This window comes from Colletes gigas, unplaced genomic scaffold (assembly GCF_013123115.1).
Source record: "Colletes gigas isolate AHSC1104 unplaced genomic scaffold, ASM1312311v1 Colletes_gigas_Sc00001, whole genome shotgun sequence".
Classification (NCBI taxonomy): Eukaryota; Metazoa; Arthropoda; class Insecta; order Hymenoptera; family Colletidae; genus Colletes; species Colletes gigas.
Window position 1 is genome coordinate 5086127 of NW_025106630.1, and position 23997 is coordinate 5110123.

A 23997-nucleotide genomic window follows, 5' to 3' on the forward strand; every position below is an offset into this window, starting at 1 on the left:
ATCATGAGAAATTTTTACCAGCAACCGACTCCAGGAACGTGTTTCGTGGCAGACGCTCGGAGATGTTGCATCTTCGCAATTCTCGTACGCGTTGGCAATAAAAATGGTCGCGTTGATAGCTGTGACTCGCGGACACAAATCGTGTTTCTTGCGAAACTTTCCATCAGACTTCAAGGATAAAGTCGAGAACTGGTCTCGACGTCTACTATTCTCTGCGCCCGTGGGTACCCCATCTGTCGACGCGATTTTTCATCGCCCAGACAACGCGGAGTTTTCCGTTTCCCACGTTGTCTTCGCAGGTGGACCGGGAAAAACGAGAAAACCTGAGATTTTCAGGTAGTAACAGGAACCTGGTTCCTTTGTGCGATCCCGGAAACCTCGAAATCGACGCGTTCGAGGGGTGGCGTGGGTTAGGCGAGTGGGCGGAGGAGAAGATAAAGGGAAGTTGGCCTCCTTGGTGGGTTTAAGCGATTTAAGCGACTTAGGTAAGAAGCCTAAGTGCGCTCTAGTACCGAACGACCGGGTCGCAGCCATGTAAACGGATTAGAATTTAAACTGATCAGGATTTGACGCCTCATTAGTCGCGGCCGAAAGGGTGAAACTGGGGTGGGTAGGATTTTCGAGGCAAACTATCGGATCAAGGATACTATTTCGCGCGATGATAAACTATGATTTGGTTAAGTGGATCATACGAAGTTTACTTTGTTGAAATTCGATGAGGAAAAATTTCACTGCAATTTTTAATAGTGAAAGAGAACGTAAAAGATATTACGATATTATTGGTTAATTTACGTCACTCCTGGCTCGAGCTTTGTTTCAAACTTTGTTGCTTCAACATTTCTTCGAGCAAACAACGAACTACGTACTTTGAAATTTATTACAGTTTCAAAGAATCTTGTTCTACTATTTATGCCAGTTTGAGGTATACTGTCGTACCAAAATATCTAAGTATAAAATCAGAGTTTTCTCAATTGTAAAAACACTTTACCGTTCAACTGTTAATGAACTACCTTCTTTTGGGATTATTAACAATTTCTGTTTGTCTAATTTTGGAAGTTTATCCGTTCGATACTTGCACCTTACGATTATCGATTCGATGCAGTTGTTTACATTCTCATGGCCGTGCTATACAGATCAGCTACGTGTCGATACCTACGTGTATAAAGGGAATAACATGCTGAGTAAAACCGTAAAATCGCGTTAGAGCAGAAACCTGTCTACAAAAAGTGTTCTATCAGCGTTTGAAATCGTCTCCCGCGGTTCTGAGTCATCCCCAGGGAATTTCCATCGGTTTAAATTGATCGCCATTCAGGTTTCGAAGGCAACCAAACACGCAAGTTTAAAGGGATCCTTGAGAATTTATTTGCGGAGAAATTATATTAACTGAAATCTTTGGGTTAAAGTTGCCAGTTTAAATTTGCCTTTAACTTTATTTTTCCGACCGGATGAACTCAAAAATTTGTTTAAATCTCCAAAGATATTTTAACGTTGAAACAAGGACGAGGATGATTGTTGGATTGTTAGCAACAATGTCAGATATAATCAGGAGTGACGCATGCTCGAATAACTTTTATCGTTTTCCTCGCAGTTTCCTCGTTGGACGCATGATTATTTCCGTCTCAGTCAACCAAGAAAGTGAAACTCAACTATTTTCTTTCCGTTTGTATTCGATAACTATATATATCGTGTTCAACGAGTTTCAACGAGTTGAAATTGCATTTCAATGAAACGCTGCTGCATAGAGACCGGATTCAAAATGCTAACAATAAAACAACTTTCTTTCATTTATTTTTGTACATTTTATTAACCGAAAGAATATATGATTCTTTTAAAAAACTCTACTTTGTTTAAAGTATATAGTTCGCTCAAAGTTCGTTTTAATTAAGGAACAGCAATGTTATTAATCGAAAGATGATGAATCGTGTGAAGGATTCATTAAGGATGGCTACGCAGAATGGTGCAAAAAGTGTATACAAAAAGTCATCTTGAAGTTGCATGCGTACGACGTATCTGACGGTGTGTAAAGGGTTAATTAAATTTCTAGTTACCAGCATGAAATTACTTCCCACGAACTTTGAGTAAGAAAGTAAGACTACCGGCAGCCGCGAACAAATGCAATAACGAAAGTCACATTTCTCCTCCAGTACTTTATAATTACGCTTTTTCTGTAATAAGGTTACACAATTTTCCGAGAAATTCGCGGTCAACGCGTCGAGGAAAAATGTATTTTTATCGTTGGTTGCATGTTTTCAGTGCGTTTTTGTCTTCGAAGTTACTTCGTTGCATAATTCCAGGGTTTCTTCACTCCATCCAATTTGCAATTTTATGTATCGTTATTTATTGTTTGATTTTCATGTTTTTACCAAGCCTGGTTTTACAAAAGATTCGTAGTTTCCTTATATTTAAAGTTCTACACAATTTTTTGCAGATTTAAATGAATTTTTACTGAGAATACGTGTTCCAAATTTCATTAAATTCGTTTGAACAGTTTTTAATTTATTATCAATATCAGATCGGGAAGTATAGTTTCCAGAAAGATGCATTTAAAGTTTTAAACGACGCACAGTTGAGCAGACTTCGGTTTATGGGGCCATATATTTGTAATTATTACTTTTCTAGACCGTCTTCATATTATTTTTAAAGATCGAAACCATCGTTTCAAGGAAGATTAGTATTTTTGTTTCTTGAAATCGTCAAGATGTAACCCTTTAATTTACTATTAATATATAGTAAATTGTAGATAGTTTTATGAAGAGAATTTCTCCTAAATTTGACCGTACAAAAATCAGCAATATATTTTCCAATCCAATGGACAATTGGAAGTATTCTGAAGTACGTAAGAACAAAAGCAATGCCCTTTCGAGCACGTATATGGTACGTCGTGTGCATAATCGAGTCCAGAGCGCAAAACACTCACGTGGGTGGAGTTGTTCCCCCTTCTTGCATTCGTATCGACTGTTGTCGGCCGATTGTAAAAACGTGAAACTCGTTGCAATCTCGTATCGGTCATGGCCGATCGCTTTTACCGCCTCCTGTTGGCTATTAACTCGAAGGAGCGATCCATGATATAAGGGAGAGCTCGATGCTAAAACTTTCGATCGCACGGAAGCAAACATTTTTCCGTTAACAGCGAATTGGCCAATGGGTTCGTGTTAAAAGATTGAAAGAAACGAGGAAATTTGATCGTTCGGCAAAACGTCAAAAACTACAATAAATGATCCATAACTGAACTTGTGCCAAACAGTTCCCAATTTCATGAATTTTCTGGCAAAAATTGTAATACGATTCCTCGTATATTAACAACGTTAAAAATGTCGAATGACTTTATTTCTTATCTAGCTTTGATTGCAAATTCTTTGAGGTACACGTGCACTTAATGGTTCGATTTGATCTCGTCGTAAACCGGTATTTTCATTCTTGTTTATCGAGGATGAAGGAGTAAGAACGTGTAGCGAATTCTTTTTATTGTTCGTTTGATAAATAACTTAAAACATATTGAAACATCGAGGGGCACGATAACTCGAAGTAGCGTAGCTTTTAAATGGAAATAGACCGAATATTCCAACAAAATATTCGATCTTATAAATTGTCCAGCTATCGAATCCTTCGACCATATGGTTACTTTCTTTGCAGATGGTTCATTACGTGTCAGCATCGGCATTGACGTCGCAAGCGAGACAAACACCGCCAAACGCTCGTAACAGCCCGGATCTCTTCGGTCAGCTTCTGCGGAAAGCTGGAGGCATGGGTGACATCAGGGACTGTCCGGTGAGTAAACGCGATTTCTACGAACGAGATAGCTTTCCGGGATCCATTCCCGTCGGCCGTGTAAAAATTTCTTCACCGCGAGCTATTCGCGGCTGCGTGCACCTTGAACGATAGTCTTACCGGCGATACGAGTTCGATTCATCCTGTTCGCAAGATCAGGTACACTCTCCTTCGGCCTTTCTTGGAAATAATATCTCGCGGGCGTGGACTTTCTCTCTGAAGTGGAACGGTGGCTACTATCCTCGGACGCCACCGAGTATACTTCGTCGCTACATATGCTGTGGATCGCATTTGGAATTTTATGCAATGGAAATTTTATATATTCTCCAAATATTCTGCATTGAATATTACTAAGGGCGTTTAACGAGTAGTAAGAATTTTAGTGCCAAATGAAAAGAAATTATTAATAGCTGGGTGTAGTATGTTTGAAACTAGAAGGAATAGTAAACGAGGATCTCATCTACAAATTAGTCTTTCAATTGCATTTTAAATGAAGTGAAAACGAGTTCCTTTGATCCATCGTTGCGCAGCTTATTTCACTTCAACGACTAAAAGTGTTCTTCTTGTAGACATTTCTTCAGTTCTGAAGATGTGTCTTCAACGAGTTAAGCAGAAAATTGCGGCTCCATCCGCCGTACTCATTAGGTCTCGACCCGAATGACTTTCGTTTTAGTCGATGGATGAGACGAAACGAGCTGAAGACAATGGACTAACACTAAACCTTACCGACACTTTATGTATACCCATTTCTACCAAGACCGGTCTTTCTTTATTTAAATTCATTTTCAATTAAATAAACAATTTATAAACCTGTCGTATAATCAATAGGAATTGCAGAAACGTCTTTGAGTATATAGTATCAAAGTAAATGTCAAAATAAACATAGAAGATAGCATAAATTATAGTAGTTGGTATAGTCATTGGATAGAGGATGAAATGCCCTTTAAAATGAGCGTTTGATCAAGTCGATAGCTTTATTAGTTCCGGAGATATAGCGATTTTAGTTTCAAGTCGATGCGGTGGCTAGTTCCAAAGATATAAGGTTCCGAAGCGTTTGTTTACGTTTCATTGTTTACGTCGCGTGATCAATGGCCGCGCGTGAGCGTAGTAAATAGTAAACATTACGTCACTCACTCGGTCAGTGGGTCAACGTGCGACAAGGAGGTCCGACGCGACGCGTTAGACAAAGACAGCGATAGTCGAAATGAGAAAAATTACCTTTTACATAAATTACGATATCTCGAAAACGAAAAGTCCGATCGACAAAAACCAAAAGCCATTTTAAAGGGGAAGCTTTACCGCTTCTAACAATAGCTTGATAACTAATAAAACAGTAATAGTTTCGGAACTGCAGGCGTCTAAAGTTTTATGATTTTTAATACGCGTTAATAGGCATTTCCAAGGCGGAGAGCGCTATCGTAGTGGAAATTGAGAAATTACTCTTTCACTTAAATTACGATATCTCGAAAACGAAAAGTCCGATCAACAAAAACCAAAAGCCATTTTAAAGAGGAAGCTTTACCACTTCTAACAGCGGCTCAATTATGAAGAAAATACTAATAGTTTCGGAACTGCAGGTGCCTAAAATTTTACTATTTTTAATACACGTTATTAGACTGTTCTGAGATCGTGGAAACTGAAGATATGAGATCAACTGTGAAAATGATTTTCGAAATGTTTCAGAGTTCCTGCGGTGCCAAAATCCAAATCTGTAGAACGCTGATGAACAGACCGGAAATCGTTTCGGTTGGAGTTGTATGGGACAGCGAACGACCATCGTTGGAGCATATCATGGACGTTTTCGCAACCGTGGGAACGTCACTGCGGCTGAGCGATGTTTTCCACAGTGTGGTGGACTCCCGATGGGGTGCCTCGACGGTGCACAATCTCGTTGGAGTCGTCACTTATTACGGAAAACACTATTCCACCTTCTTTTTCCACACTAAACTGAAGGTCAGCATCTGTGCTTCGCTCCTAAGTAACCCAACAAAACTAACAATTTAATTATCATTATTTAAATCGTAAATAGAAATAATAATAGAATATCGTAATAGAATAATTTTCCATTAATTAAAATCAGATCGTATTTCCTAAATTAACTTAGCAATAAAATCCAAAGAATTTACTGTTTGAAATATTAAGATATATCATTTCTGATGGAAGGAAGGACAAGTTACAGACCTTATTAATAAATCTTTCTCGTTTCATTTTTTAATAGAAAGCATGTTAATCGTGTTTTGCAGGTCTGGATTTACTTCGACGATGCCACTGTCAAGGAAATCGGTCCTCGTTGGGAGCAAGTCGTGGAAAAGTGTAGAAGGGGGCGATATCAACCGTTGCTCTTACTATACGCAACTCCTGGTGGAACTCCTGTTAACACGGAGAACGCCCCGAAGACAGTGACGCCTTTTCCAAACGGAAATGGTCTGAAAACGCCACCGAAGAATAATGTTCGTCGATCGATTACCCCGAGTCCAGAGAAACCATCGATCAACAGCACTGCTAGACGTGCCATTACGCCGAATCCTGATAGTCCTCCCCACCCCTACACGCAGCGGAGGATTTATAGCGATTATCAGAATCTCACTGACATTCAAAACAACATCTTTGGCAATCAAGTAAGATCCCATGAGAATTCACAAGTTAAAACAGCAGACCCCCATTATTGTCCAGTAAAATAACACTGTGCAAACATCACAGGCACCCAATTAAAAGTGTTTCTTTATTCCTTTTACTCGGTCCATTAAGATCCACAGACTGTCAATTTATTCCTAAATCGTCTTTAATTGTATAAGAAGCAGAGACACCAAAAATTTCCCTTTAACAACCACCGCGTTTTTCCTGATTGCAAAGGGTGTGGACGTGGTGGACGGTGAGACAGAGTCGAAGTACATCAGTCGTCGAGCGGTGGAGACCGTAATGCAACAACAAAAGAAGCAACAGATGCAATTGACGCGTAGTCTGAGCGCAGGATCGACGCCGCAGGACGGCATCAGTATTCCGGATCACATGAACGTGCCACGAAGAAGAGATTCTGGTAACTGGTCGGGCGACCGGAACAGCGCCTCCTCGAGTTCCTCTACGACGATGGACAATCCGTATTTGTACATCGTGAACAAAATGCAGAGGAACTCGGGGGTACCCAAGAGTCCGACCAGCAAGTCCGGAGAGCTCTCTAGCAGCAGCAGCGGCCATTACGATGCTGGATACGATTCCTATTCTTTATCTTCCACGGATAGTCTTCCGCTTCAGCAGGGTCTGAAGCATAACCTACAGGTACATATCGCGTTCTCTGGCTCTTTGAGGAGGAACCACGTTCATTTTTAATTTAATGTAAAACCTATGTGGAATTGTTTGTTTTTTTTTAACGTAGCTCGCCCAGATCCCGGAAGGCTATCAAGCTGCCTCGGGAGACGATTGCGAGCGTCTCTGCAAAGAAACCGACGCCCTCTTGGATAAATCCAGAGCTGCTGAAGACGCTGGTGACCTCAGCACTGCGGTAGCTTTGTGCAGTGCAGCCAGTAGCAAAGCTAGGGCTGCCATGGACGCGCCATACAACAATCCTCATACGATCACGATAGCGAGGATGAAGCATAATACTTGCGTGATGAGAACGAGGAGCTTGCACAGAAGGATGCTGCAAGAACAAGCCACGGCCAATGGCGAGAAGGAAGGTCAGTTGCTTGAAAATTATTTAAATCCTCTCTCGGTTCCTACAATCTTAAACTACAAGTTTAAAGTTCCGTTTCCGCCTGTAGTAGTGGTTCTCACTTAGCATGACAAACTCTGCCTACTGGCGTATCAAAAGCCTTACAGTTTTCTTAGTAATTTTTTAATTCTTGATTTTCGTCTTATTTTGCGCTCTAGAATCTCCCATTAAAATTTTTCTCAGGGTTAGCAGAACACCCTGTACGAAGTGCTTAAATAGTGCTTCGATTATCCAACGATCGCGGAGCTAAAATTGCGTTCGTGGTTTCAGAAGGCGCGCCAGAAGGTAGGCATTCGCGAGAGAACAGTAAATCCGGTCAACACTCTCGTCAGAGTTCCAGAGACAAGGGTAGCCATTCCAGGCAGAACAGTCGTGAACTTTTGGTGAACGCGCCAGCAATGGTCGCGGACAAGCCCGCCTCGAAGAGCATCGAGATCTACGCCACGCTGCCGAAGAAGAAGACTCTACGGAGCAAAGCCACGGCCGTGAACGTGATCGAAGACGAAGAGTACATGCTGTACGATCGACCGATTCAGAGGACGGGTCTGTTCAGTCGTACGAAACGATGCGACGACGACAAGAAGGACAAGAAACGCGCTCGAAGCGAAGAGAGGAACAAGAACGTCTCGAAGGATTTCTCTATAGCGCCGTCTCGATCCTCGCCGTCCCCAAAGGGCTCGAAAGTCGAGAAGCCTAAGGAAAGCAACGACGCGGCGAACAACGCGCGAAACTCCCAGGCAAACGGTTCCAACGGCGAGCAGAAACAGGGGAAGAAGCAGCACAAAATACGTAGGAAGTTGTTGATGGGCGGGCTGATAAAGAGGAAGAACAGAAGCATGCCGGATCTCCGGGAAGGGCAGGACAATCAAACGAACGCAAGCGTCGAGGGATCCTCCAACACCTTGCCAAAGCAGTCAGTGGACGATTCCAGCGTTGGATTGAAGGGCAACGAAGTGTGCCAGTCTCTAAGCGGTTACTTGTCAGAGGGACACTTGGAGTTTACCGGTAACAACAACGGTAATCCTAGCAGTACGAGCAACCCGAACTTGGAGAGAAGTCGACTGATGAGGAAAAGCTTCCACGGCAGCGCCGGCAAAGTGTTACACGTAGCGAAGGTACCTCCGCCCCCTCCGCTCAGGACCACTTCTCAGCTTAGCAAGTCTAAGTGTTCGGGTGAAGTGCACAACGAGCAGCAATCCGAGAAATCGGTGTACCCGTTGTCGGAAGGACAGTGCCCGTCGAATCCGCCTCAAGAACAGAACGGATCCTATTGGAATCACGTGAACACCGGAGGGAACTCGTCCAGCGGGACCAACAGGAGCGCCAATTACACCGACTACTCCTCCGAGTCTCATTCCCTTCCGTTTTTGCCCACTTACACTATGGAACAGAGCCCTGCCAACGTCCCCGTATCCTGCCAATCGAATTACAACAACAAACCACGGATCCAAGACGACGTGGTACAGTACGCCAATGGGATCTTGTACGAGCCAACGTTCGTAGTGACTCGAGCGGACGTGCACAACGAGCAGAGTCCCGTGAAGCAACCCAATCAAGGAGATCTGTTGCCTCCTTACCCCGAAAACGGAAACGTCTCGCATTCGAGGCAACCCAGCGAGGACTTCCCTCCCCCGCCGTATCCCTCGATTCATTCGGTGTCCCATTCGAGACAAGCCAGCGAGGACTTTCCACCCCCGCCGCCGCCCATCGACGACACTTCGAGTCACGGTCAAGAGAACCAACAGCAGTATCAGCAACAACAGTATCAGCAGCAACAGTACCTTCAACAGCAATACCAGCAGCAGCAAACGGCGGTTCTTATGCAACAACGTCAACAACAGCTGGACAATCAACAGATCAGCACTCTGTTGACGCAGTTGCAGATCAAGAGGGATCAAATTCTGGCTTCGAAGGCCAGGGAGGATCGAAGGCCGGACGAGCAGGAGGAGGAGGAGAAGTCGGCCAGCGAGACCTGGCTTCGCGAGTTGCAGGCTAAGCAGGCGGAGAGGAGGATGAAGAAACAGAGTCCTTTGGATCAGGATATACCGAAGGTCAGGTGTTCGGGCCCAACGATCTCGGGACCAACGGTCGCGAGGAGAACCAGCGATCTGATGATGAACAGTTTGGGCCAGGCTTACGAACAAGCTGGTCGCGACGTCCCCGACTGTCCACGAGTCGTCTCGTCCGTGAAGGACATGGCGGCCAGATTCGAGCAAATAAAATTGCAACCTGTCGCGAAAACGGAGCCCGAGCAGAAGCTTCCGACGAAGCAAAACGCGAACTGTATCTCGTCCTCTCCGCTGTTGGACATGCCTCAAGACGTCCAGCAGACGGAGGAGTCGAGACCGTTGAAGCTTTCGTCGGAGAACGTGGCTGCCTTCACCAAACCCGAAACTCCGTCGGGCCAGTCGATCTTGAACTCGAGTTTCGAGTCGAGTTCGAGCCAAAACACCTTCGTCCCGACAGCGACGCCCAACAATCCCGCCAATGCACAGCAGAGCGGACTGAACGCCGCCATTATGTCCATGTCGTTGACTCTGCCGCACGAAAACGGACTCCCGATCGACTATCCCGAGGACGACATCAGCGAAGTCGCTATGCAGAACACCATTCAGAACACGACGATCTTGCCCAACGAGGAGGACATCGCGCCGAGGAAGGTGAAACGACGAATCGGAAAAAAGAAGAGCGTGTCGTTTTGCGATCAGGTGGTTCTCGTGGCCACCGCGGAGGACGACGAGAAGGACTCTTACATACCCAACCCCATTCTCGAGAGGGTGTTACGCTCGGCGATGAACAAGCCAGAGACCGCTCAAGTTCTACGGGAGATCAGAAGCCTGCAAGAGGCGGAACTGAACCGTGAGAATTGCACCGCCATCAAGTTCCAGCAGCAGACACTTCCGCTAAAGAGCGAAGCCGACAGCGTTCCAGCGACACCTTACCAAGATCAGCTGAGAAGCGTGAATCCAATACCCATTCCCGATACGATCAAGCCCACCTTTGGAAGACAGAATTCGAACGAGTCGGTGGGATCGTTGTCGGAGAAGAAACACTGCGGTCCGTACGTCAACGAAGGCCAGGACGTGGTCAGAGAAACGTATTCGGGGATCTCGAACGTTTCCAAGCCGCCTACTTCGTACTCGCCTCAGTTGCAGCAACAGATCAGGTACTCCCGAAACATGCCGTACTTGCAATCGCAGTCCGCGTATCCCCAGACCCAGACGTCTCATCCGAGGAACCAGGGTATTCCGATCTCGCAGACGCAGAAGCCAGCCAGCCCGTATCCCACCCAGATGCACGGTCAGTACGTTCAAAACAACGTGCAGCAACAGAAGCCAGCGTGCCAGAAGAACTCCTATCAAACGTACTATCAGTTGGAGCAACAGCACAATCAGATGAACAAGCAAATGTCGCAGCAACAGCAGCAGAACATGAACCAGAGGATCACGAATCACAACGCGAGCCCCATAACGGTGCAACACTCTCAGCAACAGTTCGCCTATCCGACGACCCAATCGCCGAGCCCTTATCAGAATCAGTACACTCACAGTTCCTATCAGGGTTATCCCTATCAGTCCGTTCCTCAGCAAAACAGAATGAGTCAACCGTTGCCCCAGTATCAACCGCCGCCCAATCCGCCGGCCTCCTATCAGCAACAGCAGCAGGGTGTTCAGAATTATCAACAGAGGCACGACAATTACCAGAGACCGCCCCAGAAAGCCGATCAGCAGAACATTTTGGCGCCCAATCAGACGTATCCGAACCCGTTGCAGAACGGTCAGATACAATCAAACATGAAATACCCGACCTATCAGCATCCGCCTGTGTCGAAGCAGAACAAACAGATGCACTTTGTGTCCGCCGCGAAGGGGAACGCGACGGTTCCTCAGAACGCGACCCTGCAGAAACCAGCTGTCGGAGGCGCGGCCAGAACGGCACCCTGCCATCTTTGCCGGAAGAAGCAAGTGACGGAGCCTGCGATTTACTGCTCGGATTGCGACTTTTACATGTCCAGATTCCGGCCAAAGAACTGAAATCGTTTGTAACGACGAACGAAAGTGCGTGGTTGGCGAAAGGAATACAGTGAGGTATGCTTGGTGGAATAAATATAACATTTACTGCAGGAGTGAGTCGAAAGACGTTATGGACAGCAAGCAGGACATGCAATAGCCAATAGGCCGCTACGATATAGAGGAGAACTTATTAACAGAAGTCTCGAAGCTGACTTTGAGAGAATAGCCTGGTCTAGAACTTAGAAAATATTGATCTTCCTTCAAATTTTAGGCGTAGAATATATACACTAACGGAATATCAAAGTGGAAGAGTTAGTAGAACTTATGAATGTTTGAATATATGAACGCAGTCATGATTAAGCTTTGTGTGTGGGGGGCCATCTTTGACCACACGAACAGGAATGGGAGAACCTCTTGAGAGTTCTTTGAAGCCATTTTTCTCGAAACAGTATGTTAGACACGGTATCTCGAGATGTAATTAATCGACTGACACATAAAGTCCATCAGTCGTATCGTGTAAGATAGGATAGTATATCGAAAAGTTTTATAGTCGTTGCATAATCGAGATGTAAATTCCTCAAAATATCAAAAATCGAGTTTCTTTCTTAGGAAGAATTATTATTCTGCAATTTTGACTTTGTAAATTTTAGGTCACGCTATGGAACAACTTTATTTTATGTCCTTTAACGCAATATGTAGGGTATAACTCGAGAATGTGCAATCATTAATGCTTGAAAGGTGTATACAAGTACTCGAAGCATAAGTGTACGAAATTTGGAATTTAATACTTTTTTTTTTTATAATTTATATATAAAGGATGTTTGAATCCGCTCGCTAGACCAGACCACCCCCTTGAGCAAATCGCTATATTTGTTCCAACGACTATACTCGAGTGGCGTGCAGAGAGAGACACTAATAACCATTAATTCTTAGATTACACCCAGTGTTTAGAATGTATACAAAGTCGATCCTGGGGGCCCGACTCTTCGGTCGGTTATATTTCATCCACCCAGTATACTTTGTTTAACGCTCGTAGAGTTTGTTGTTACAGATGAGAACGATCGCGCGGAGAGAAAAAAACGTTATTGAACGTTGCGAGTAGAATTTTATTCGCGAGCGTTGTTGCTTCGCTTCTTTCGGTAATGTTACACAGATTTAGATCGATCCGGTTGTTATGAATGGTAGCAAATTTTATTTGTTAATTATAGTAGAGCTTTGTTAAACGAACGTGCGATTGATTTGACGAACGAATATAATAAGGAGACCCCGCGCCCTGCTTTGTACAAAGTTAATTTAGATGTAGACATGTATCATTGAAGACCTTCGTCGTGCAGCTATTGATTATGTTCGTGTATTATCGACGATACGTTCAGCGTGTCTTGTAATTTATAGTAGATCGTGTAGAAAGAATGTATTCGAGTTGATAAGGTTAAACTACCGCGACAAATAATTGTTTTTTTTCTTTATTATTGTTTATCACTCGCTTCTCTTAATTTTAATTCTGTTGTACATAGGATCGTTCCAGCTTAAGTTTAAGTTTTTGTATAGAATCGACCTTTCGGTTAGCATGTACGGTTAGATTTAAGAGAGTTAGGTTTTAGGAGCAAGCGTTTCAATTTTTTTACGCACACGTTTGACTCTGCATTGTACTTCGTTTCGAGAGACAGAATGTCAGAATTGTGATACTAGCCATGCTACATAGAGTTTTATCGTTAAACGTAGAAGAAAAAAAACCGTATCGAGAGCCGCGCCGATTATAGTCGCACGAAAATCGTAAATGTAGAGAAAGCGTGGAGGGAATATGATCTCTGATGAAAGCGTGAAGTTTTATTTTATGTTGATAGGCGTCGATGTTTATACATACATGTATTGTGTACTTAACGGTTACGTTACATCATACGATTGTCTACGTGCTAGATCGATGTACAAATCCACGGTTTTATACGTTTTGTATGAGTATTTTGTTTTAAAAATACTTGATTTCCTCCCGTATGACATTGAATAAAGCGCTGTCAGAATATGTACATCGACGTGTCGTTTCAATAACAAAATAACAAAACGCAACTGATTAAATAACTTACGTCGACGTAGCTCTCAGAGAAATTTATTTGTACAGTAACGTATCAAACGTTTTATTTACATTTTTATTCTCGATATTAATCTATTCTTTGTCGGTGAAAAATTTATACAAACTTAAGTAACAGATTTATTCACGGTACGCGGCTAATTCCACAAGGTGCATTTATCCTGCGGATTCATGGAGCTGTTTTCTGGACATTTGAAGGTTTGAGAGAACTCAACCATGTTAGAAAGGGGACCTATGACACGATATTTAGCAGGACTATGTCCCTCGATGTTAGCCTCGTCCGTCTCGTACTCCGGTCTGATCGACGAACACCAGGACTGAGGAATTCAATTATGGTAATTAATCGGGGATGCGATTTGTTGAGACGTCTGATTAGCATTCGTCGTGCAGAGGCAACTTCCGCGAGTTCAGTTTAGAAGCATCGAATATAAACATTGAACGTTTAGAAATATCTACCGTTTACAAATTGAACAATTTCTCGACGTGACTTACATTTGCGAACGCCAAGAAAAATAACTCGTCGTTAGTAACGTTCTCCAATCCGGGTAGCTTCGTCTGAGGTTTCTCTTTCGCTAATATTTGGTAAGCTGCGAAAGCCACTTGTATGCCAACCGAGTCTGCCAAGTTTTCGGTCTTGGTTAAATTGCCATCCAGCTGAGTGCAATTAAATTTTGTTAATATCAAGCAGTTCAACGTTCCATGCTCGAACGAGAAATCTTTTAAGCTTCAGATAATTCTAGATATCACTGAAAGAAATTACCTGAATATACGTTCCGTTCTCGTCCAAGACGTCAAGGGTGTAATCGTCATACTGATTTATATAGCATGTTGTTCGATTTTCGTATTCGTCCAACACTTCCTGAGGAATCCACTCGGATTTGTAGCCCTCGGCATCGTACAGTATTCCTAAATAAATCGGTAATTTATTATCGGGTTATGAATTCACTTTGTTTCAAGACTAAGCAAATGGTGCACAAATGTTAAGTTTTTTTAATTTAGTACATGAAAGTAACTGTACCGTCGTCGTCGAAGCTATGAGATAATTCGTGTCCAATTATAAAACCAGTGGCCCCATAATTAACTGCGCTGATAAAATATACATTGGTCGATAAATTCAGCTGTGAGTGTGTAAAGTGTATTCAATGAATCGTAATGATTTGTTTGATGATGCTTACTCTGGCAAAAGCGGCGTGAAATATGGATCTTGCAGTTCAGCCGCTGGTATCACTAAACATATCGAATTAAATCAAAATGGAAACTATATCTGTTAATATTTAACATATCATTTATCGAATTACTCACGTATCACGTTAACTTCTCGATCGTTAAACGCGTTAACTGTTATGGGATAGTCTGTCCATCTAAAGAGAAACACCAACGATTATTATTAAATTTGTTACTTTTTGTTTCGTTATAGTCATTTAAGACTCACTGGGTTCTCTCAACAGGTGCTACAAATATTTTGAGGGACCATATTATATCTTGTTTTAAACAGTTCAAGATATTTGTCATATAGTCCGAACCAATTTCTAGCTGTGAAAAGTTTACGAAACGTGTAAATTCAAATGAGATGTTAGCCGAGAATTTTTAACTTTAATTTGATTTGATTTACTACCCCTTCGTAACGTCGAATCATAGCTTTATCGTCATTGTACCAGTCAGGGTATCCAATCTGAGTTACGACGTCGTCCAACTTTTTCACCAGAGATTCTTTCACATCTTTCGATAACCAACGGGCCTGCATTAAGTGTCGTCTCAATGCCCCTTGTACTCTTTCAGCCATTTGCTTTGTCTTGAAACAGATCGAATAAAAAGTGAACGCACCATTTTTTTAAAACAACGAGAATCTTACCTTGTCGATAACGTCGTTCGTGATGTACTTTTTGACAAACATGTAAGAGACCGCGTCCTCCATTTCCATGTTGAGCACGCAAAATTGCCATCTGGAAACGAATTTAAAATTACGGTAATTTCCTTTTTCCGTTGAATTGGATAATACGAACAATCACAAATCTCGCGCGGAAATTATATTCCAATTATATTCCAAGGAATGTGTTCGCGACTGATTTCATGAAACAATGATACGCATGAAAGATTGATTTTGTAGCAACGCCGATGTTAAGGGATCAAAGATCGTTAAAATAAGTTATTTTTATTTGTTTGGAAGCAATACCGTGGCATATGGTGGGACACGTTGTACGACGAAAAGGACATATTGAACATGATGTTTCTCATCTCTTTGGTGGTGTATTCCAAGAAGTTGCGAACGATGTTCCATTGGATATAATTCACTGCAAAGAGAAACGATTATTCGACTAAGGGCGAGTATCCGCGAGGTTGGACGTCCGGATGAAATTTCAGTTGGTCACGTAACCGTAACCGTAACAGAAAAACAACGGATGCCAATCGTGAATTGCCATTGTTCGCGCGGTTCGTGTAATTACAGCATTACCAAGCACGCGTCGCGAAGTGTTTCCAAGCAATCCCGCCAGATCGTGTAGAAATTCCGGGTTGTACACCACGATCGGATCGGACGCGTTCGCGCTGATATTACCCAACCTGAACGCGTGTTGTATCACATCCAGGAAGTTCATCTGCAAAGCATACGTCAGAAACCGAGTCTATCGCGTCGTTTATCATTATTGTCACGTTAATTGCGCGGCAGTGGTCGATTTCACATTATCATAATTGTTCTGACAAAGAAGTGGAATAATATATTCCAATAAAAAATTACTGACATATTTTCCCGTTGCCTCTCAACTAAACGCAATGTCGAGTTTTCTATACAGAAAACATTGCGTTTGGTCGAGAGGCAAAGGACGACGATGACGAAACAATTATGTTACTTTTGCCGTGGAGGCGGTAACGCCGGAATCGTTGTACCATTTCTGCAGTTCCTCGATCGTCATTCTCTTGTAGTTGTCCTTGTAGAAGCTTAGATCCTTATTCGTCTCGAGTATCTGCGAAACGGGAACTTTTATTTATTTTGATCGCAAGTTAATCGAAAAAGAATATCGTTACCTGAAAGAGCTCGATCTCGAATGCCTCCATTTTTGCCATGTCGCTGATCAATTGACGCTTCTGCAAATGATACCCCTTCTCTCTCGCGAAAGCTGCCGCTATGCGGAATAATCCGAGCGCGTACATGTCCTTTTCGTTGGCGTATGCATTTTTACCTTTCTTACTCGCTAGAATATAATCGGTATCTTGATCTATCTGCAGCGACAAAAAATCTTGCGATAAATATCGTGGAAATTAATAATTCTCTCGAAAACTGGTCGTAAAAATGTTAAATTCGAAGCAAAAATCCCAGCTACTTTAATCAGACAACTGTGTTTCTAAGGGTAGGATTCCCGAGTTCTCAAAGCCTTGATTTTATTTTAATGTTTTCCAGTCTACGGTCAATTTGGAAACGATCGATTTAGGCGCTTGGAATTTGTTTTTAATCAGACAACTGTGTTTCTGAGGGTAGGATTCCAGAGTTCTCAAAGTCTTGATTTTATTTTAATGCTTTCTAGTCTACGGTCAATTTAGAAACGATCGATTTAGGCGCTTGAAATTTGTTTTTAGTCAGACAACTGTGTTTCTAAGAGTAGGATTCCCGAGTTCTCAAAGCCTTGATTTTATTTTAATGTTTTCCAGTCTACGGTCAATTTGGAAACGATCGATTTAGGCGCTTGGAATTTGTTTTTAATCAGACAACTGTGTTTCTAAGGATAGGATTCCCGAGTTCTCAAAGTCTTGATTTTATTTTAATGCTTTCTAGTCTACGGTCAATTTAGAAACGATCGATTTAGGCGCTTGAAATTTGTTTTTAGTCAGACAACTGTGTTTCTAAGGGTAGGATTCCCGAGTTCTCAAAGTCTTGATTTTATTTTTAAGCTTTCCAGTCTACGGTCAATTTGGAAACGATCGATTTTGGCGCTTGGAATTTGTTTTTAATCAGACAACTGTGTTTCTAAGGGTAGGATTCCCGAGTTCTCAAAGTCTTGATTTTATTTTAATGCTTTCTAGTCTACGGTCAATTTGGAAACGATCGATTTAGGCGCTTGGAATTTGTTTTTAATCAGACAACTGTGTTTCTAAGGATAGGATTCCCGAGTTCTCAAAGCCTTGATTTTATTTTAATGCTTTCCAGTCTACGGTCAATTTGGAAACGATCGATTTAGGCGCTTGGAATTTGTTTTTAATCAGACAACTGTGTTTCTAAGGGTAGGATTCCCGAGTTCTCAAAGTCTTGATTTTATTTTAATGCTTTCTAGTCTACGGACAATTTAGAAACGATCGATTTAGGCGCTTGGAATTTGTTTTTAATCAGACAACTGTGTTTCTAAGGGTAGGATTCCCGAGTTCTCAAAGTCTTGATTTTATTTTAATGCTTTCTAGTCTACGCTCAATTTAGGAACGATCGATTTAAGCGCTCGGAATTTGTAGTTCGAACGAAACATTTTTCGTCGTGCACGCTGCTTACCGCGAGTACGTATTTCTTCGTATTGTTCGGGTCGACTTCGCAATGAATGCCGAAAAGGCTACTGAAGCCGAGTATTTTCATATAATGCTTGTCAATTTTCTGCCAAGCTACTTTGTTAGACTCCCAAGTTCTCACTGGCATCGCCATAGGCCAACCACCGGTCGCGTCCAGGATCTCTTGAATCGGTTTGATCCCCCTTTTCTCGATCGCATCTGCCGGGGCATTGTGGAATAATAATCAAACTAACATGCAGTTTTAATATCGAGCTCTTTGAAACGTAAAATTGCAAAAGAAATAACTCGCGTTCGAATAATTATAAACAGTACCGTTAGAGATAATTTAATATTTATAAATGTATTTATGCGCATAAATCTGGCCTTCCTACCTTCGTTCATGCAGGAACGATAAAATTCCCTAGCCAATTTAACGGGCGGAATGTCCGTGGGCTTATCGCGTTGCTCGAGGACATCTAATGAAAGAAGATTCAAAGAGAAATTAATATATTCAATGCGTGGAATCCTGATGGAACAGTAGAACATCGATCAATCTCGAACAACTATGTTTACTTGCCTCTGATGCGCTTGTACGTCTTTTGCATGACGATGTAATCTTCGGACCATTCGAGCTCGTTGTCCGGTATAGGATTGTGCGTCCCCCATGATCCACAAACGTATTGGTAGAAATCTGTACAAGGATCGGCAGAAGTGTCCATGCTTTCCAGAATCTTCTTAGCTGGGACACGCGCGAATTAATTAAATTTCATTCACGAGACTTGGACACTCGAATCTTGCAATGAGATATTCAAATGATGGGGATTAATTAAAAGTTACTTAAAATATGATTCTTAAAATATAAGGATTAATTCAAAGTTTCTTAAACCTAAAGCACCCGCAACCTTGTTCATTTCTAAGACATAATAATTGGTGGTACGCGACGAGGAAAGAATCAGAATTTTTTGGCGACTCATACGCTGATTGTAGGTTTCGATGAGAGTAATCATAATTATTGGCTTTGATTTATTGCGCCATTCATAATTTACTGGCACGTAACAGTCGTTCAGATATTACCAGTTCCTTCACATCCGTGCGTTGACATTTTCCAGCGGAAATGACGTTCAATTTCAAGAAACATCACAGCGTAATGCGCGATGATTGTCCAATGTTATAACGTTTTATGTGTGCAACGCGTTTTCGCTATGCTACGTGCCCGATTCAATATTACGCGGGAAAAAAACTTTCCGATTTTATTGCATTTTCTTAGCGTGCTTGATACAGTATCCGTGTAAACAATCTTATACAGGGTGCTTGACCAACCCTGGGAAAAATTTTAATGGAAGATTCCAGAAGCCAAAATAAGACGAAAACCAAGAATATAAATTTCTTGACTGAAGTTTCGTTAAGAAGTTATTAAAAAATTAAATTAAAAAATTTCAATTCGTTCTGGAAAAATAATTTTCAGTTGCGGGGATCAAATACAATAATTTTTGGTTAATAGACATACCCCCGAAATCCTATCCACTTTCGAGAAAAAAATTCGTTACCGAAAATATAATCTGAGGCCTGAAATGGTTCCCCGAAATTTCATGCGTATCTTTAAAATGTCATAACTTCTGAACGGATTGGGGGATTTTAAAGTTTCAGAATGCAAACAACGCGTATTTCGGTGTAGAATACGTAGATATTCCAAAAATATACGAAAAGTTGTTCCTTAACCCCGTAAAGTGAGAAAAACCCCATAAAAATGGTCCAATTTTCAAACGGCCATTACTCCTACAATAGTGAATGTATTTCAATGAAATTTTTTTCTGAAGTAGAGCTCATAGGTACCTACAAAAAAGTATTAGACAAAATTTCCGTACTGCGTCAAACAAAATTAATAAAAATGAAAAACTAAGTTTTAATAAAAATCAACAAGAAATGCTGCTAAAATTCGGCGAAAAAAAAAAATTTCCAATCGTTTTGGAAAAATTATTATCAGTTGCGGGGATCAAATACAATCATTTTTGGTCAATAGACATACCCTCAAAATCTTATGCACTTTCCAGAAAAAAATTCGAGTAGATATTGAAATTTTTCGGCGAAAAAAATATTTCAAATTGTTCTGGAAAAATTATTTTTGATTGCAGGGGTCAATTACAATCATATTTGGTCAATAGACATACCCTCGAAATCCTACCCATTTTCGAGAAAAAAATTCAAGTATGTTCTGAAATTTTCGGACGAAATTAAAAATTTCAAATCATACTAAAAAAAATTATATTTAATTACAGGGGTCAATTACAATCATTTTTGGTTAATAGACATACTTCTGTATTCCTAACCATTTGCGAGTAAAAAATTCGAAAAGGTGTGAAATTTTTCGACAAAATTAAAAAATTTCATATCGTTCTTTAAAAAATATTTTCGGTTGCGGGGGTCAATTACAATAATTTTTGGTGAATATACCTACCCCCGAAATCCTACCCACTTTCTAGAAAAAAATTCAGCACGGGCGGAACTTTAAACGTTAATAACTTTTTAACGAAGCCTCCATCAACAAATTAGTATTCTTGATTTTCGTCTTATTTTGGCCTCTAGAATCTCCCATTAAAATTTTTCCCAGGTGTGCCAGAACACCCTGTATAATGTAAACCATTAACGTTTGAAATACAGAACGATCATTTAATTTAGAAAAGTGATGAATAATCTGTATGTTCCACCATTCGAAGGTTTTATTCTCTTATCGAAACTTTCACTCGTAACATTAAAAAATAATTAGCAAGGATATCAATCAACGCAATCGTTTCACGACACAAAAGAATCTCCTGATTATTTTGTAACACGTGAAAGTATCGCGAATTATGTATTATATTTTCGTTATTACTTTCTCCCGAGACGACCCGATTTTAATTTACTCTCGTAAAACTGTGCGCGCAACAGGTGCGATGAATCTTGTCCTCCATTAATTTAAAAATGATCTCTTCGGTGGAAAAAGCGCCAACGTTCTGTACTTTTTTCAAAAGGTAGTTCAAGTTGTTACACGATCAAAAATTAGTCCTTTGAAGGAATCGTGGACCCAATTACCGTTGTTAAATCAATACTTGAACGTAACAGAAGAATATAAAAAAAAATATAACTTCTAATATTTCAACACAATGTCACAAGTTTTAGAATTTTATTTTCCAACTACTCACAATGTATATTTAATACCTCAATAATATAATTTTTTTATTATTTACAAACTCCTCAAATTGAAAAAGAAATTAAATTTTGTTTATAGATAACTGGAAACTAGCATACCCATTATTTGTTATTGAATTTATTTTCACAGACTCGTTAAAATTCAAGGACCCTACCTTTATTTTCTTTGACATTTAAGCTTGAGAATTAATTTTTTTAACTCTTTGATAAAAAATCGTGTCACCCATGTGTTAAAACTGGAACATAGTACAATAATTTTACCCGTTTTATTAACACTAGAACTATCAAACCAGTCAAAATGACCCATTTCTAATAAAACTTGTAAAAAATTTACTCGACAGAATTTTTGAAAAATCGTAATTTTCTATAAGAGAATATACAGGGTGTTCGGCCACCTCTAGCAAAAATTTTAATGAGCGATAGTAGAGGCCAAAATAAGACGAAAATCAAGAATACTAATTTGTTGATGGAAGCTTCGTTAAAAAGTTATTAACAATTAAATTCAAAAATTTCAAATCGTTCTGGAATAATTATTTTCGGTTGCGGGGGTCAACTACAATCATTTTTGGTGAGTACACATACCTCCGAAATCCTATCTACTTTCGAGAAAAAAAATCGAGTAGGTGCTGAAATTTTTCGGCGAAAAAAAATTTTTCAAATCGTTCTAAAAAAATTATTTTCGGTTGCGGGGGTCAATTACAATCATTTTTTATCATTACACATACCTCCGAAATTGTACGCACTTTCGAGAAAAAAATTCCTTACTGAAAATCCAATTAGGTGCCTAAATTTTTCAACGGAGAATAAAAATTGCAAATCGTTGTGGAAAAATTATTTTCGGTTGCGGGGGTCAATTACAATCAGTTTTTGTCATTAGACATACCCACGAAATCCTGCCCACTTTCGAGAAAAAAAATAGAGAAGGTGTGAAATTATTCTAGAAAATTAAAAAATTGCAAATCGTTGTGGAAAAATTATTTTCGGTTGTAGGGTTCAATTACAGTCATTTTTGGTGAATAGACATACCCCCGAAATCTTGCGCATTTTCGAGAAAAAAATTCAGTAAGGGCGGCACTTTAAACGTTAATAACTTTTTAACGAAGCTTCCATCAACAAATTGGTATTCTTGATTTTTGTCTTATTTTGGCCTCTACTATCGCTCATTAAAATTTTTGCTAGAGGTGGCCGAACACCCTGTATAAACACTTATTTCCATTGCATTATCGTTTCAATTTCTTTGGTACAAATAAACACGACTATAATTGTCGGTAGTTCTAGTGTTAAACGAAGACTACAGTTACAAAAATTTTGATATTAACGATGCGCGTGAAATGAATTTTGTAAATGAACGTTTAGATAATAATTTGAAAATTGAATATACAGAACACCTTCCATGCTTGGATCTTACAGATTTTCTTATGGGAATTGCTCGTCGGTAAGAACCAAGCGCGAACGTTGCCTTTGTGAAATTTGAAGAAAACGAAATCTCTGTTCGCTAATGCGATCCGCAATAATTGCAACTTATGTAAATGTTACGTGAACGACGTAAACGTACCGATCTGGTTACAGTGCGTCGTTTCGCAAATTCTCTGTTCCCGATCCTCGTGGTAGTCGTTCTCCGGACGCGAATCCGTGTCGTTCATCGTGCTCGGTATCCTCCAAATTCTTGCGACCGACAACGACGTCGGTATCGCTGTCACGGCTGTCAAACGACAGCTGCAATAACAATAAAAAGAACACCGTTTGAACGATTCGCGATTTCCTCGCGCGCCTCGAGCGGGCGAAGTGGAGTAGACAGAGTTTAAAAAAATACGCGTCGGCTCCTTTGTTTCGCTACGATTAACGTGCAAATTACGTTACACCGTTCCTGAAACAATACACCGTCGTATCGCCTCAATGAATTACATAATGGATTTGTATAGAGAGTCTCGAACGAACAATGTCGCGAGTAACGTGTTGCACTTTGATCCAAGGAATCGACGATCGATCCGTGTCGAGCAGAGTTTTTACCCGATCCCGAAGCAAGTTACAGCCGAACGATCATCGACGATGATTTATCGATAACGAGGAGATAATGTCGGTTCGCGTGTCACTGTGAGATGCAGTTGATTGATCATCGATCGCTCTCGATCACTTACATTAGCCACAGGAGCTGCATGCTTGCCGAAGGAGCGTAGTCCTGGACTGATGTACCAGTCGAGGCAAAGAGCTATCCAAAAGTCACGAAGCAGCCATCTTCCTTCAACGGACGCGTCTCGCACGCTCTTTTTGAAATGATCGGGGCCGATGGTTATGCAAGATTAATTTATGAACAATGTTTTGTTGAATCAAGTGTCGAGCAACACGTGAAAAGCAATTGATTTCGCGATTGTGACGCGCGCGACACGCAAAGCCGATTTATCGTTCGCGGAACTTTATTACTGGATTGTGTATTCATCGTCCAGAGAATATCAGATTGTTTTCGTACTAATAAGAAATCGGCGCAAGGTGTTTAACATTACATTCGCGGAAACGTAAATAATTAATAACGCGGAAAGATTACCGTCCTCGAGAACGTCGTTAGTTTCTCTTTTACCTGAATCTGAATCACTTGGTCACGGACGAGGTAAAGATCAAGCGTGTAATTGCAGAATGTGTCACCGCAGACGAGGTTTATGCCTAGCATTTTATAGAAGTTTCAGTAGCGTAATCTGAAGTATCGACTTTGTAGCGCACTCTACGGTCATGCACGTTGACTCTGAAATCGATAAAGTTAGCAAACGCAGAAAATC

At 41.0% G+C, this 23997-nt stretch overlaps 2 protein-coding genes across 2 annotated transcripts in view; one reads left to right on the forward strand and one right to left on the reverse strand.

Annotated features, from left to right (window-relative positions):
- The window catches only part of LOC122396928, a 92187-nt gene extending 80325 nt beyond the window's left edge, over positions 1–11862 (forward strand). The window contains exons 6-11 of the mRNA XM_043395713.1: positions 3634–3768; positions 5452–5721; positions 6012–6386; positions 6622–7044; positions 7142–7442; positions 7748–11862. Coding sequence (XP_043251648.1) covers positions 3634–3768; positions 5452–5721; positions 6012–6386; positions 6622–7044; positions 7142–7442; positions 7748–11511 — 5268 coding nt within the window. The 3' untranslated portion in view covers positions 11512–11862. The remainder of the gene's footprint in view (positions 1–3633; positions 3769–5451; positions 5722–6011; positions 6387–6621; positions 7045–7141; positions 7443–7747) is intronic.
- A 127-nt stretch (positions 11863–11989) lies between these two features.
- On the reverse strand, positions 11990–23847 carry LOC122396935 (endothelin-converting enzyme homolog). The gene is made up of 19 exons (XM_043395726.1): positions 23802–23847; positions 23365–23490; positions 22782–22942; positions 18618–18779; positions 18433–18516; positions 18048–18259; positions 16598–16792; positions 16423–16536; positions 16029–16170; positions 15750–15867; positions 15429–15519; positions 15192–15368; positions 15009–15109; positions 14879–14937; positions 14752–14803; positions 14595–14662; positions 14337–14482; positions 14069–14230; positions 11990–13893 (listed from the first exon to the last, which is right to left on the reverse strand). Exons 2-19 carry the CDS (start codon positions 23382–23384, stop codon positions 13714–13716), a joined length of 2244 nt encoding a protein of 747 aa, XP_043251661.1. The 5' UTR covers positions 23385–23490; positions 23802–23847; the 3' UTR covers positions 11990–13713.
- Between the last annotated feature and the right edge of the window lie 150 nt (positions 23848–23997).

Excerpts from the sequence above, each read along its gene's own strand:
- LOC122396935 (XM_043395726.1), bottom strand. The coding sequence starts at position 23,384 with ATGCAGCTCCTGTGGCTAAT. Across the intron at positions 16,537-16,597 it reads TCGAGATCGAGCTCTTTCAG|ATACTCGAGACGAATAAGGA; the intron begins GTAACGATATTC and ends CCCGTTTCGCAG. Across the intron at positions 15,868-16,028 it reads CACTTCGCGACGCGTGCTTG|TGAATTATATCCAATGGAAC; the intron begins GTAATGCTGTAA and ends TTCTCTTTGCAG.